Genomic DNA, 14,241 nt, shown 5'->3' with positions numbered 1-14,241 from the left:
AAAGATCGTAGTCTGAGCAATCTGAGACTACAATGTGTTTCACACAGCGGTTTCCCCCACGCCATGGGTAGGTATGTCATGTAAGGTATTCGCCTCCAAGATGGCGGCGTTGATTAAAAACATTGTCGTGTTTTCTCAAGTAAGTGAAGACTTGGTGTGGCACATTCCAAGCTTTTTGGTTTTCACACAGATTGAAACACATATACCCGTTCTTCCCAGTAACACAATTGATGTGAGCTTCATGCAGTTCAAACAACTATTAACGTGAAATGCAACTGGAAGTAGCACTACATCTCATTAGAGGAAACTCGAGCTTTCACTGCTTTCTCTGTTGCGAATTCAGAATTTCTTCATCTTAAAAAAAGACTAAATTCTGTATTAATATGCCAGCAAATTTCTTCGCAGTTGGACAAAGAAAGCTTGAAGAGCAACCTGTATATAGATTGAGTACATGTACTCAATTCACAACAGTCAGGAGTGTGATAAAACCTATGTGTGATGGACTCACTTTTAATAGTTTCACATCAACAACCTATGGCAAATATTTTAGACATCAGTCAGTGGATTGGCCGCAGTGATGGCTTTAATGATTCTACTCCTCCAATTATAAGATTATTAATAACAAGAGCATTACAAGACACTATGTTACCTGCAGATGGAAATGACAAAAGCCATAAGAACACTTAGGCATGTAAGTTTCCTTTTCGTTATTATATTGTTTTACTGCATGCCAACTCATGCTATAAACTTGTTGGCTAATAATCATGTCATTGTTTATACAAAACTCAATTCTCGACTTTGGCGAAATTTCGTCAAATTCGTCGTTTTCGTCGTTTTCGCCAAATTCGTCATTTTCGTCGAATTCGCCGCTTTCGTGGTACCCCTCCTCTCGAGCTTGTTCGCTCAAATCTTAGACTTTGGCGAAATTTCGCCAAATTCGTCATTTTCGTCGTTTTCGTCGAATTCGCCGCTTTCGTGGTACCCCTCCTCTCGAGCTTGTTGCCCCAAATCTTAGACTTTGGCGAAATTTCGCCAAGTTCGTCATTTTCGTCGTTTTCGTCGAATTCGCCGCTTTCGTGGTACCCCTCCTCTCGAGCTCGTTCGCTCAAATCTTAGACTTTGGCGAAATTTCGTCAAATTCGTCATTTTCGTCAAATTCGTCGTTTTCGTCGAATTCGCCGCTTTCGTGGTACCCCTCCCCTCGAGCTCGTTCGCTCAAATCTTAGACTTTGGCAAAATTTCGCCAAATTCGTCATTTTCGTCGAATTCGTCGTTTTCGTCGAATTCGCCGCTTTTGTGGTACCCCTCCTCTCGAGCTCGTTCGCTCAAATCTTAGACTTTGGCGAAATTTCGCCAAATTCGTCATTTTCGTCGAATTCGCCGCTTTAGTGGTACCCCTCCTCTCGAGCTCGTTCGCTCAAATCTTAGACTTTGGCGAAATTTCGCCAAATTCGTCATTTTTGTCGAATTCGTCGAATTCGCCGCTTTCGTGGTACCCCTCCTCTCGAGCTCGTTCGCTCAAATCTTAGACTTTGGCGAAATTTCGCCAAATTCGTCATTTTCGTCGAATTTGCCGCTTTCGTGGTACCCCTCCTCTCGAGCTCGTTCGCTCAAATCTTAGACTTTGGCGAAATTTCGCCAAATTCGTCATTTTCGTCGAATTTGCCGCTTTCGTGGTACCCCTCCTCTCGAGCTCGTTCGCTCAAATATTAGACTTTAGTGAAATTTCGCCAAATTCGTCATTTTCGTCGAATTCGCCGCTTTCGTGGTACCCCTCCTCTCGAGCTCGTTCGCTCAAATCTTAGACTTTGGCGAAATTTCGCCAAATTCGTCATTTTCGTCGAATTCGTCGTTTTCGTTGAATTCGCCGCTTTCGTGGTACCCCTCCTCTCGAGCTCGTTCGCTCAAATCTTAGACTTTGGCGAAATTTCGCCAAATTCGTCGTTTTCGTCGAATTCGCCGCTTTCGTGGTACCCCTCCTCTCGAGCTCGTTCGCTCAAATCTTAGACTTTAGTGAAATTTCGCCAAATTCGTCGTTTTCGTCGAATTCGCCGCTTTCGTGGTACCCCTCCTCTCGAGCTCGTTCGCTCAAATCTTAGACTTTGGCGAAATTTCGTCATTTTCGTCGAATTCGTCGTTTTGGTCGAATTCGCCGCTTTCGTGGTACCCCTCCTCTCGAGCTCGTTCGCTCAAATCTTAGACTTTGGCGAAATTTCGCCAAATTCGTCATTTTCGTCATTGCGTGCATTTCTGGACATATCTCATAAAAATGTAACACAATAATGCAGTCTGCATTATATAGTCTTTGCTATACTGCCGTTTATGAAGGGAAGAACTGTTCTGGAACTTCTGATGTGGTCTAAAATAGAAAACAGCACGGATCAAAGTAGCCCTTCTCACAGTTAACCGTTTTCATTTGTACCCCAATCAAATTCAAAGTGGAGGTAAGGCAATATCAGACAATTTATTAGTTTTCGCCCAAAATAGGCCACTTTCAATAAATTATGTTAAAATTTAGCTTGGTAGGGAGGCCTAGAGGACACAAACAAAAGAAATTTTACAAGCACGTTTATTCATTTCTTTTGTGCTCTCCAGGCCTCGCTGTCAAGATAAATTTAAATATATCGAAAGTAGCCTATTACTATTCACCTATGTTTAACTTTATTGTAATGCAAATGAAAAGTTAACATGAAAAGGGCCACTGCATTTCACAATCTTGCTTTGCATAAAATCGGCTGATTGAATTTAGGGACGGACCATTATTTTTTTTAATGGCAGGGGGGGGGGGGTTGGGCAATTTTTCTGGGCAAGATTTTTTTTCACCTCCAGGTTGTGCAATATTTTTTATTTTAATTTTTTTTATGTTTTTCCCCATGGCTCCCCTTGCTTTATTTTTTTCAGCCATTCTTTCTGTGCAGGATTTTTTTTTTGGAAATTGCCCAGCCCCCTCAAAAAAATAACGGCACGTTCCTTACTTAAATGTTTGAAACTTGAATTAGCAAATCCTTTCTGAGCAGAACTATTTATCTATTTTGACTGCAATTTGAAGTTGAAACAAGTTATCGTTTCATATTAATTTTACTTACATTATTGTCATGGGTAACAGCCCTTTGGAAGACAATGTAGTCTTCTCCTCTCTCGAGTCCTTTGTTTACATAATCTTCGTAGGTTTCGTCGTCACCAACAGTAAAATTCCAAGATTTTTCACGTACCGGATCATTTTTTATCTCAGTCGCAATGTAAAAGTTCAAGTTGTCTTTGTTTGAGTCTTTCAGTTTTGAATCAAAATCATCTGGAAGTTCTTCAACTCCAGCAGCAATTTTTAGAACTATAACTTGATAAGCACTGAAATGAAGGAAAATATTAACTATGTTGTCACTGCTTTCACTAGCAGCACCATGGAAATTGAAAGGTTAATGATTTACATGTAATACATGTACTGTCTGTCTGTCTGTCTGTACAACACATTCTAATAATCACCTTATTGGACCGTTCCTTTGTTCTGCAGGCCACAGATAAATTCCAGCAACTGATTCAGAGACAGTCACTTCGGTCAAATCAAGTACATCTGGAGCAGTCGGAGCTATTAAAGACAGAACTATTTTATGAGACCATTTGCATACTACTGGATCTACTAAATATGATACGAAATTCAGTTCCTTTCTTTGCTTTGAGATTAGTTTGAAGTTGCTTTAGGTTGTACTGGAGTCTGGGTAATTGCAAAGGACAGCTCCCTTTAACCGACTGTCGGTCGTCAGTCGGCCGACAGTTGGAATATTTTATATTCTGCTGCTTTCAAGGCGATTCTTCTATAAATTTTGACAGCTTTCCCCCTTTCTTAAGTATCAGGATTGATACTCTCAGGCAAATTGCCATTAAAAATAAACAGCTGGAGAAATTTAATAGAAAGTGGAAGAATTTCATTAAACTTTTGTCATTTATTTAATTATTTACATTTCGATCTTCTTGATTTTCCTTGTCCTTTTTTTTTTTCCTTTTTACCTCATGGTAATGAGGTTGTAGGATCATTCGCGAAGTCACGCGTTTCCCTCACTCACTGGATCACTCACTGGATCACTCACTCCATTCTGATATTAAACCGCAATTAATTCATGCATTTAACGGTGAACGTGCAGACAGAAAGGTTCTTTAAAACGCCATTCAGCACATGTCAATCAAAAACAAATTATTCTACAACCTCGTTCCCAGGGTCTCTCTCTTTCAGGGAACAAGGTTGAATTTTTACAAAACAAATCGAAAGAGGATCACTTACACTTATTCTCTGGTGATAAAAGAGAATAGAATTCGCTCTACGCAGCCTCAGAGCATACGTTAATTCGTTTCCTCAGAAACGATAAGGTATTATTTTGGATTCGATGTGAACTATTTACACAGTGGAGGCTACTATCCAATCAGGAGAACGCTTGCAACCACAAAGTAAATAAGTTTGACCGAAGGCAATTAATTTCGTAAAAGCATGTTCTTCAAATATCGGAAAGATAATCCTCAGCATGACCAAAAAATATTGAGATTCCTTACAAATACAAATATCTGACGACTGCAATGGTTTTAAGTTTGATTATAGCGATGTATTGGAAAAAAATTAGAGTAAGCTCTTTTAGCGTTTAATTGTAAAGTAAACATTCTAGCTATATTCTGAAACGGAAGAAAATTTTCACCAATCAGAGTGTTTGCAAGCGCAAACAAAAACGTGATGACTTGGCGTATCTCGTGTTTGCTCGCACAGAAAAGCTAGCGTGCCCCGAAAACGGGCAAGTTGATTGAAGAGAAGGGCATATATGCAGGTGAGTTACAAAGTTAATTTCACTTCATGTAACAGAGTAATGTATATATCTGGGAGATTGCCCTATTCTATTTGTATAGGAATTTCCTCTCTTCTCCTCTTTCGGTGGTTCGTTCACTAGTCGAGTAATGTATATTCTGGGGTGCCCTTTCTATTTGTATAGGACTTTTACACAGTGGGGCTACTATCCAATCTCGACTGCATGGTATTGCAGGTGAGTTACAAAGTTAATTTCACTTCATGTAACAGAGTAATGTATATATCTGGGAGATTGCCCTATTCTATTTGTATAGGAAAATTCACGACATCTTCGACGTCACAAACCGCGCGAGTGCTTGCACAATTGCGTGGGTTCTCGCGTGAAAGTACCCGGAGTTGTGTGATCAGTGTCACGTGAGTCGCGAAAACATTCGAGTCTGCACGAAAAGTTCAGAACGAAAAAGAAGACAGTCAAGTTCTGTTAAAACATCAAATTTCGTATGGACAGTATCGTATAGCAAGCTGTGCAACTGCCATGTCGAACTAAATTCATCTCCTTGATGTACAGATCAAGTTTATCTACCGTTGCAACTGCTGGAGTAGTTCTTTGAGATCAAATTAACAATATAAACATTATTTGGATTACTCAAAGCTATCGCGGTCTGATCGAAACTTCACGGCATCGCCAAAAATGCAAATCGTAATTATCAAGGCTGTTACACTGACAACAGAAGCAACTTGGCTGTGTCTTATTCTGTGGAAATAATTTCATATTTGCCAGAAGAGCTTGCAGCGCGGATCGAGACGAACGAGCAAAATACAATCCTGGTATGACTGTTAATACTTCTGGATGTATTTCAGCTTAATTACGTTATAAATCCCATTTAAAAATCTGTGTATGGTAGCTTTTTACATTAATTTGCCCTGGTTGTTTACATGTCGAAGTTAAGTGACCACAGGCATTTGATTTGGAAGAAATGGCTTCGAAACAGTGTATTTGTGCTTATCTCTTTTCTTGTCGACCAGGGTTTTGGTTTGTCTAAAATATGGTATTTATTTAATTTGCGCATGTGATTAATTTAGAGAAGTATATACCTCAAGATTTTTGTCAAAAGATAATAATTTCATCTACGATTATATTGATAGGAACAATTATTTTCTGTAGTTATTTTTCATTGGTGGGACATTCAAAGTTATGCTATAAGGTGCCATTTTTAAGCAAAGAAAGTGTTCTGCAGAAATAAAAAATCATTTTAATTTTCATTGGATGAGTAAAAAAGGTCAAGGCAATCTCCCTATTTCTATAAGGAGAAATATTTTTATGTTACTTGAACTCTGCCAAACTGCAGCAGGTCTGAGTTTATCTCTCCTTTACATAAAATGGACAGTAGGTGTTAAATGGGAAGTTACTACTGAATATGAAGTTCTTTTCATTCTTCATTCGTGCATAAATTCAGAAAATTCAACATACACAAGGACCTCCAAATTAAAATAAACCCCAAACCCACCTCTCCTTAAACGTTACGCTATTCTCACCCTTTCCGCAATCTGGAAACGAAAGACTTTTTCTTTTTTGAAATAGCTGCTTGATTAATGCTAAAAAAGATCAAAGGTAATACACTTATCAGTAAATATTTTGGTCGTGAAAACTGAATAGCGCTATGACACCTGAGAGCACGAACCATCAATGACGCAACTCATGCGGAAAAAATTAAACATTCAAAAGCAAATGGAGTGAGATTGCATTACTTTATTGGACACTTATTTAGAAAAAAATGCGAAGGTTGGCACTTCATTGAATAACCGTCATTACCATGAGGTTGCTCGAAGAGCCTTTGATTCTTTAAGCCGATACAAATGTAAATTCAAAATTACCGCTTTTTACGACTGAATTTTGAATTCAGGAGTATTGTGGGCAGCCTTGGTACCTTGGTACAACAACATGGCCGTGTTCACAAGAGAGTTGGAGCAGTGCTTCACTTTAAAACAATATTTCATCAAAATCAAGCTGCAGCTCAAGAAACGTAAAGTAACACAAAGTTTGTGTAAGATTTTCATTTTAATTTCCTTGTCGTTTTAATAAATTTGTACGGTTAGTTTTCACGTAATTTGCAAAAACGTAAATTTGGCGACCTTCCTACATTTTGACGCAAATGGTGAGTTTATAATATTAGCTCGAACTTTTTCATCGTTGCAAATAGGCGAATGTGATTTGGAGCTAACAAAATTGATACATTGAACCTTCTTTGACTTCGGTTATAGTACTTTTGGGCGAAATGTGGAAGCGCTGGAGTTTTTCAAGCCTCGAAGTTCGCCCGAGATTAATGTTTTGATTTTCAAATTGTAGCGAGGTTTCTGTTCCGACGATTTTTTGTAAACTTAGAGAGTCATGATAAGATGTTACAATGAGCTAATTGCAGAAGTTTAAACGAAATCTTAGCGTTCAATTTTCTGTAAATAGCAGTTTTATCTAAATCGGTGTGTTCAATAAAAGTAACATCGTGCAGAACTCACAATCATTACATCGACGAATTGACATGCGTATTAATGTTCGATAAATTTCGAGTAAAATGCGAAAGTTTTAGGGAAATCGAGTCAGAAATGGCGAAGTTATTATACATTTTTGACAGGCATACAGCGCGTCGTTTATTGCGATCGAGTCACCTTAAAAAGAAAGGTATACACTCCTCATCTTTAGTAATCACTGCCCAAAGCTAGCGTCTACACTGCCAAAATCGTACGGTCATCATGGTACTTCAGAGTCTCAGAGACATCTGCACCGAGAAAGTTCTACACGGAAACATTAAACTGGGCGGCCGTGGAAAGACTGTAGAGATCGATGAATCCATGTTTAGCCACAAACGCAAGTACAACCGCTGGCGGATTGGTAAAGGCACCTGGGTCTTCGGTAAGGTTGAAAGAGGCACTGGCATAGAAACTCTGGTAACTGGACTGGTACAGCAATTCGTCGAGCCTAGAACGCTGATAATTTCTGACAAGTTTTCACCGTACTTCAACCTAAACAATATCGCCTACATCCACCTCATGGTTAACCATTCTGAGAACTTTGTCGACCCTCACACAGGAGCGCACTCGGACATGATCGAAAGAGAATGGAGTCAGATTAAAAGGAAACTGTAGGCAATGAACGGCACTCTGAGAAGCAGAATTCCTGGATACCTCGATGAGTTCAACTGGCCAAAATGGTTCCCAGGTGATCCTTTCGACAACTTGTTAGTTGGCATTGCTGAGTTCCACCCTCCAAACTAAGATTACTTAGTTTGAAAAAAAAAAAAAAACGGCAACGTGTGTAGTATGATAAGTATGTTGACGGGAACAAGGGTGGAAATCCAGTTAGCTTAGTGGCACGCAACTAAATCAATTATCGAATTACACTGTATTGCTTATATAAATTAGGAAATAAAAATCAATAGGCATACGTGTATCATTTCCTTTTTTACTCAAAAGTCTGCAGAAAACATAGAGAAACTAAAAACTATTTACTTTGCAATCTGCAATGCAAACAGAGAAGAATGTTAAAAGGTAAACATTATTTACACTTTCATGACATACCATAAAGGTTCGCAAAGCATTCTAGGGCGAATTTAGCGAGTTCGTGTCTCGAGAAGCTTTTGCACAGTTTTTGCCTGAGTTTTGGATGAAATCATTTTCGAAGCTGATTTCAATGCTTGCCCAATGGACTGAAAATTCCGCAGGTGATATATTTATTACAAACTGAACTTTGTGTAAAAGAAAATCTTGGCGAGGAGTCCATTTGTTTTTAGTAAGTACCATAGTTGATGTACTACAATGAAATACAATGTTTATCTGCTCTAATCGCTTTCTGCGTTGGGTTTACTCCTGTGTTTACTGCTCAACTTTACAGTAAAATTTCTGTTTTGGGAAACTGTCGGTAACCTGTCGGTACTCTGTTGGTGGACTATCGGTAACCTGTCGGCCGACACTTGACCGTCAGTCGGTTAGGGGGAGCTGTTCTTCACAATAACCAGAGTCTGAATTTTACAATTACGATCATTTGGTCATTAACAAAAAATACCTTCAAATCGAGAGAAATTTGAAAATAAGTTAGATTACAATTAACTTAAAGAAGACGAAGCAGTAATAATAAAATATAAAAGAAACAATTGAAATTGTATTTCACAATAGAAAAGAGAGCATTTACCATAATTGCCATCAAAGTCTCCAATACTCACTCTCCACTTTTGTTTCCACATTCAGATAACTGGATTTACTTCTTCCACAAGCAGACGTTCCATAAACCTCGAACTTGTATTTAGAGCCTGGCACCAAATTCACCACTTCTTGTGTTGTTGACTTTCCTGCTTCTTTGACATCTTCATCTTTAAAACCTTTATCATAAGACTTTGTTCCAGAGTACTCAACCTTAACAGTTGAACACAATAATTTAAGTTCCCATGCCATTTAAACTTACTGCATCAAAAATGCTAAAAGTATATAAATAGATTTAGCCAAGCCTAAAAGCGGAGCTCCCCGGTTATTTACTTTGCCCTTTTCGAAAATCCGTATTTACTGAAAAAAATATAGCACTTGAGCCCGCGATCCCATGTAATCCATTACTTGGTCAGCGGTCAACTTCAAAAAAACATTCGACCTCGATGAGTTCTATATGTGAGCCCGCGATGTGGTCATGTGATACTGGTCAGCGGATACCTTGTTTTGATAGCTATCAATTGACCATGACATGGATGTCCAATATCAAAGATGTAAGCTGACGTTAACCATAACCTAAAACCTATTTCTGGAGTACATGTATGGCCGCCATGTTGGGGCAACATCGTCGTCACTAGGGCGCCCGCGCCTGCGAACCATGCCGCTAGCCATGATGACCATGAAAAACCAAAAGCATGGGTCTGTTAATTTTGTATAGGTATGGGGCTCTGCTCTGCAGCCCTTCGGGCCGCTGGGAGCTCCGCTATAATATAACAACAAAGATGTTCAAAAAATTTTATTTGGTGCAAAGAATATTTGTTTTCAGATATTTGACTACAGATAATAACTTCACTGAGACTGATCAAGACAGTGAATGAGATGCAATTTATGGATTCATTACGGGCCAAAAAACGAACAAGCCGAACAAACCGAAATCTGCACAGACTGAAATCTTTTGATACAGTGCGGGTGTATTGGACAACCCTCAATATCTTTTCTCAGAAAAAAAGTATTTGAGGTGAAATTCAAATCCGAAACTTTGAGGAACAGGTAATGTAAGGAAAATATTTTTCAAGCCAATTTCTTTTGTGTTAAATAATTGTATCCTTTAAATAATTATTTCCCACAAGGCCTTCTAAGAGGGATTACAAGGTTAAAGTTATTTGGTTGGCGTTCAAATCTTGTGGCCTGTCACTGTTCCATTGTGAAAACAGGGATATCAGTTGAGTCTGGACATACATTTAGTTGAATGCATAGATCTGCAATCCTGGCCAAAAGTCTATGGGACTTACAAAATACCACCGCGAGACAAAGTCTTTTGAATTGTTTACCTTTTGATCCCCCCCCCCCCCCCCCAGCTCAAAAGCTCAAAACATTATTCGACATAATGAGATCAGAGTCCACTTCAGGTTACAACCCAGTAGTTAATTAGTTCGCCTCAAAAATTTTCTATTGGCCAAATATACCCACTTATGCATGTGAATTGCGTTCTGATTGCAAGTCTACCACACTGATATGATAGGCAATGACAGGCAAAATGACAGTCCCATCACTTTTTACAAACTTCTTTATTTTCCCACCGTGAATACAAAATGTGTTTATTAAACTTACTGTGTAAGTGAGCCCTTCCTCCGTAGTTATATTTGGTTCTTTCCATTCCAGTGTAACTTGTGTTGTTTCAGAGTTTGTTGCTGTTAAGCCCCAGGGTGCATCCGGTTCTTTGGCAGAATGGTGTATAAAATAATGCAATTAGAAAACTTCAGGGCATATGTTCAATTACAGAATATAGAGTCAATATCTAACTTTTTACTTACATGAGATGTTTAACTCTATTACTTCACAAATAAGCTCCTTGCCTATCATGAAATAATACTGGGAATCTTTTAAGCCTGATTTAAAAAATGTTATTTTTTGGTACAACACAGATGCACAACTTAGCAGGACTTTCGGAATGCTGTAAAGCTTTAATTAAAAATTACATTTAATTAAAATTTCTAAGTTGCACCATTATTCGCTGACTATAATCAAGTTAACAATTCTAGAAGAATGCGATTTAAATCAACATCATATATTTAAAACATCCCTACAATTTTGTTAAGGATTACACTAATTCAAGATGCTAAACCATCAAATGCGATGGCTAACATAGTATAAATTGCACTCACTTGCGTGACATTGCACTATTTCAATGATGATCAACTTGGATTGCTAACACATCAATACAAACTGTACTCACTTGACGTTATACTATTTCAATAATAGTCAAACTAGATGGCTAACAGTGCAAATAGATTGTACTCACCTGACGTTACACTAATTCAATAATAGTCAAACTAGATGGCTAACAGTACAAATAGATTGTACTCACTTGACGTTACACTATTTCAAATAATAGTCAAACTAGATGGCTAACAGTACAAATAAATTGTACTCACTTGATGTTACACTAATTCAATAATAGTCAAACTAGATGGCTAACAGTACAAATAGATTGTACTCACGTGACGTTACACTAATTCAATAATAGTCAAACTAGATGGCTAACAGTACAAATAGATTGTACTCACTTGATGTTACACTAATTCAATAATAGTCAAACTAGATGGCTAACAGTACAAATAGATTGTACTCACGTGACGTTACACTAATTCAATAATAGTCAAACTAGATGGCTAACAGTACAAATAGATTGTACTCACTTGACGTTACACTAATTCAATAATAGTCAAACTAGATGGCTAACAGTACAAATAGATTGTACTCACCTGACGTTACACTAATTCAATAATAGTCAAACTAGATGGCTAACAGTACAAATAGATTGTACTCACTTGACGTTACACTAATTCAATAATAGTCAAACTAGATGGCTAACAGTACAAATAGATTGTACTCACCTGACGTTACACTAATTCAATAATAGTCAAACTAGATGGCTAACAGTACAAATAGATTGTACTCACTTGACGTTACACTTATTCAATAATAGTCAAACTAGATGGCTAACAGTGCAAATAGATTGTACTCACCTGACGTTACACTAATTCAATAATAGTCAAACTAGATGGCTAACAGTACAAATAGATTGTACTCACTTGACGTTACACTAATTCAATAATAGTCAAACTAGATGGCTAACAGTACAAATAGATTGTACTCACTTGACGTTACACTAATTCAATAATAGTCAAACTAGATGGCTAACAGTGCAAATAGATTGTACTCACCTGACGTTACACTAATTCAATAATAGTCAAACTAGATGGCTAACAGTACAAACAGATTGTACTCACTTGACGTTACACTATTTCAATAATAGTCAAACTACATGTAGACGGCTAACAGTACAAATAGATTGTACTCACTTGAGGTTACACTATTTCAATAATAGTCAAACTAGATGGCTAACAGTACAAATAGATTGTACTCACTTGACGTTACACTATTTCAAATATAGTCGAACTAGATGCTAACAGTACAAATAGATTGTACTCACTTGACGTTACACTATTTCAATAATAGTCAAACTAGATGGCTAACAGTACAAATAGATTGTACTCACTTGATGGCTAACATAGTATGAATGGTACTCACTTGATGTTTCTAGTGGCAAAGGTTGACTATAGGGTCCAGGTCCTGCTTTAGTGTAAGCTCGAACATACACATTGTATCGGGAACAAGCTGGTAATCCATTCAGGACAAAAAATGTTGTTGTTGTATTGACAGTTCTGCTGTTGATGGTAGTTCTTTTTCGACGTTTTCCTCTAGACACTAACTCTTCCTTGACACCGTACATAATAACCTTGCCATAACTTTTTTCCCTTGTGAGAGGTGCCCATGAAATGTTGAAAGTGGTCTCGTTCACTTTAGACAATGAAACATTATCTGGACCAACACTGGGTTCTTTTCAGTGGAATGCAAATAACACATAATTAACAAAGTCAAAGCACATGTACATACTCATCAATGTTTGTGTTTAAGACCTTGAGACAATCCAGCAACCAATCATAAACAAAAAAGAGATGAAAAACTAAGTTAATTGTAAGTGGTACGTATTGTTGGTGGGGGGGGGGGGGTATGTGTTGTAATAGAAATGAAAAAAAAATTCCACAGTTACTTCAAAATTACACTACATTTTCTTTAAAATTTAAAAGGTTTACCTTAATACCTCAAAAAAAAAAAACTTTTGGAAAGCCAATTAACACAGGATTAAAAGTTGATTGAGATCATTTAAAGTTTCCCTTGCAAGAAATTGTTTTAATAAATTAACATTCTGTACTAACATTACAGCTGTAGGTGCTGCTTGACATTAGTCAAAGTGAAATCTGATATTTACAAAACAGAAAAAAAAATTCATTCTGATCCTAGATTAGCATCATGCATCTTGCAATGAACAACCAGCTATGCTTCGCCTTAATCCGTCTGCTTTTAGGCTACACAATGGATTAATTTTTATTTCTTAATTAACTTCAATTGCCAAAACAAGAGATCACACATATTGTCTTGCATGGTCAGTGACAAATAGATATCCAAAATATTGATAATATTGAAAGGAAGCCGAACCTACCATACTCTGTGGTGTTTACAGTATAAGTAACATTTGGTCCAGGTTTGATAGTCACAGCTCTGACATGGAACTGATACGTGACTCCACCCAACACATCAACAATGTGACTTAATACATCGCTTCCAAAGGTCTCTTTTTGTGTATCTCCTTCGTGGCTATAAAACATGGTGTAATTCCTAATAATTCCATTTGCTTCTGCAGGTCCACTCCAGGTCATTTTTAATCTTGGACCATGAGACTTGCTTGGAGCTACGTCAATATGAGATAAGGTGGACGGAGCGCTTGGTGCTGGGTAAAAGAAAAAACAAGAATCAAGGAAATGAAAGTATATGCAGTCATGTTATCTGAACAAATTTTATTATAATGAAGAAATCTTTTCGTAAATGGACATAACCAATGAAAATAATACAAAGCAGACAAAAGCGTTAGTGACAACAGACAGAAATAAATGACTCAATGCCCTGCAAACCTGTTTTCCATTTCTACACTGTAATAACAAAATTTGAGGAAAACGTAAAATGCAGATTCTATATTAATCAACAACCTTCAGACTTAAAAGAAACATGACAAAGGAAACCTACTAAAAAAAACACCAAAGGCATTAAGGCATTAATTAATATTAACAGGACATACACAAACGTCTCCCATGTATATCAACTGATACCTTAGTGTTTTATATCAATGTCAGTATTCGTCATGC

General features: G+C 37.5%; 1 protein-coding gene and 1 pseudogene across 4 annotated transcripts in view; one reads left to right on the top strand and one right to left on the bottom strand.

Annotated features, from left to right (window-relative positions):
- The window catches only part of LOC144638093 (receptor-type tyrosine-protein phosphatase S-like), a 131,178-nt gene that overhangs the window by 53,128 nt on the left and 63,809 nt on the right, over nt 1-14,241 (bottom strand). For all 4 annotated transcript variants that reach the window (XM_078497237.1, XM_078497239.1, XM_078497240.1 and 1 more), the window contains 6 exons: nt 13,542-13,829; nt 12,569-12,877; nt 10,586-10,692; nt 8,998-9,187; nt 3,481-3,583; nt 3,087-3,345 (listed from right to left, as the gene is read on the bottom strand). In XM_078497237.1, the coding sequence (XP_078353363.1) occupies nt 3,087-3,345; nt 3,481-3,583; nt 8,998-9,187; nt 10,586-10,692; nt 12,569-12,877; nt 13,542-13,829 (1,256 nt within the window). The remainder of the gene's footprint in view (nt 1-3,086; nt 3,346-3,480; nt 3,584-8,997; nt 9,188-10,585; nt 10,693-12,568; nt 12,878-13,541; nt 13,830-14,241) is intronic.
- On the top strand, nt 6,726-8,053 carry LOC144638936 (uncharacterized; annotated as a pseudogene).

The sequence above is a fragment of the Oculina patagonica genome, chromosome 14 (assembly GCF_052425735.1).
Source record: "Oculina patagonica isolate OP01 chromosome 14, crgOcupat, whole genome shotgun sequence".
NCBI lineage: Eukaryota > Metazoa > Cnidaria > Anthozoa > Scleractinia > Oculinidae > Oculina > Oculina patagonica.
The sequence above is the reverse complement of the archived record's forward strand: the minus strand, read 5'-3'. Positions and strand labels throughout refer to the sequence as shown.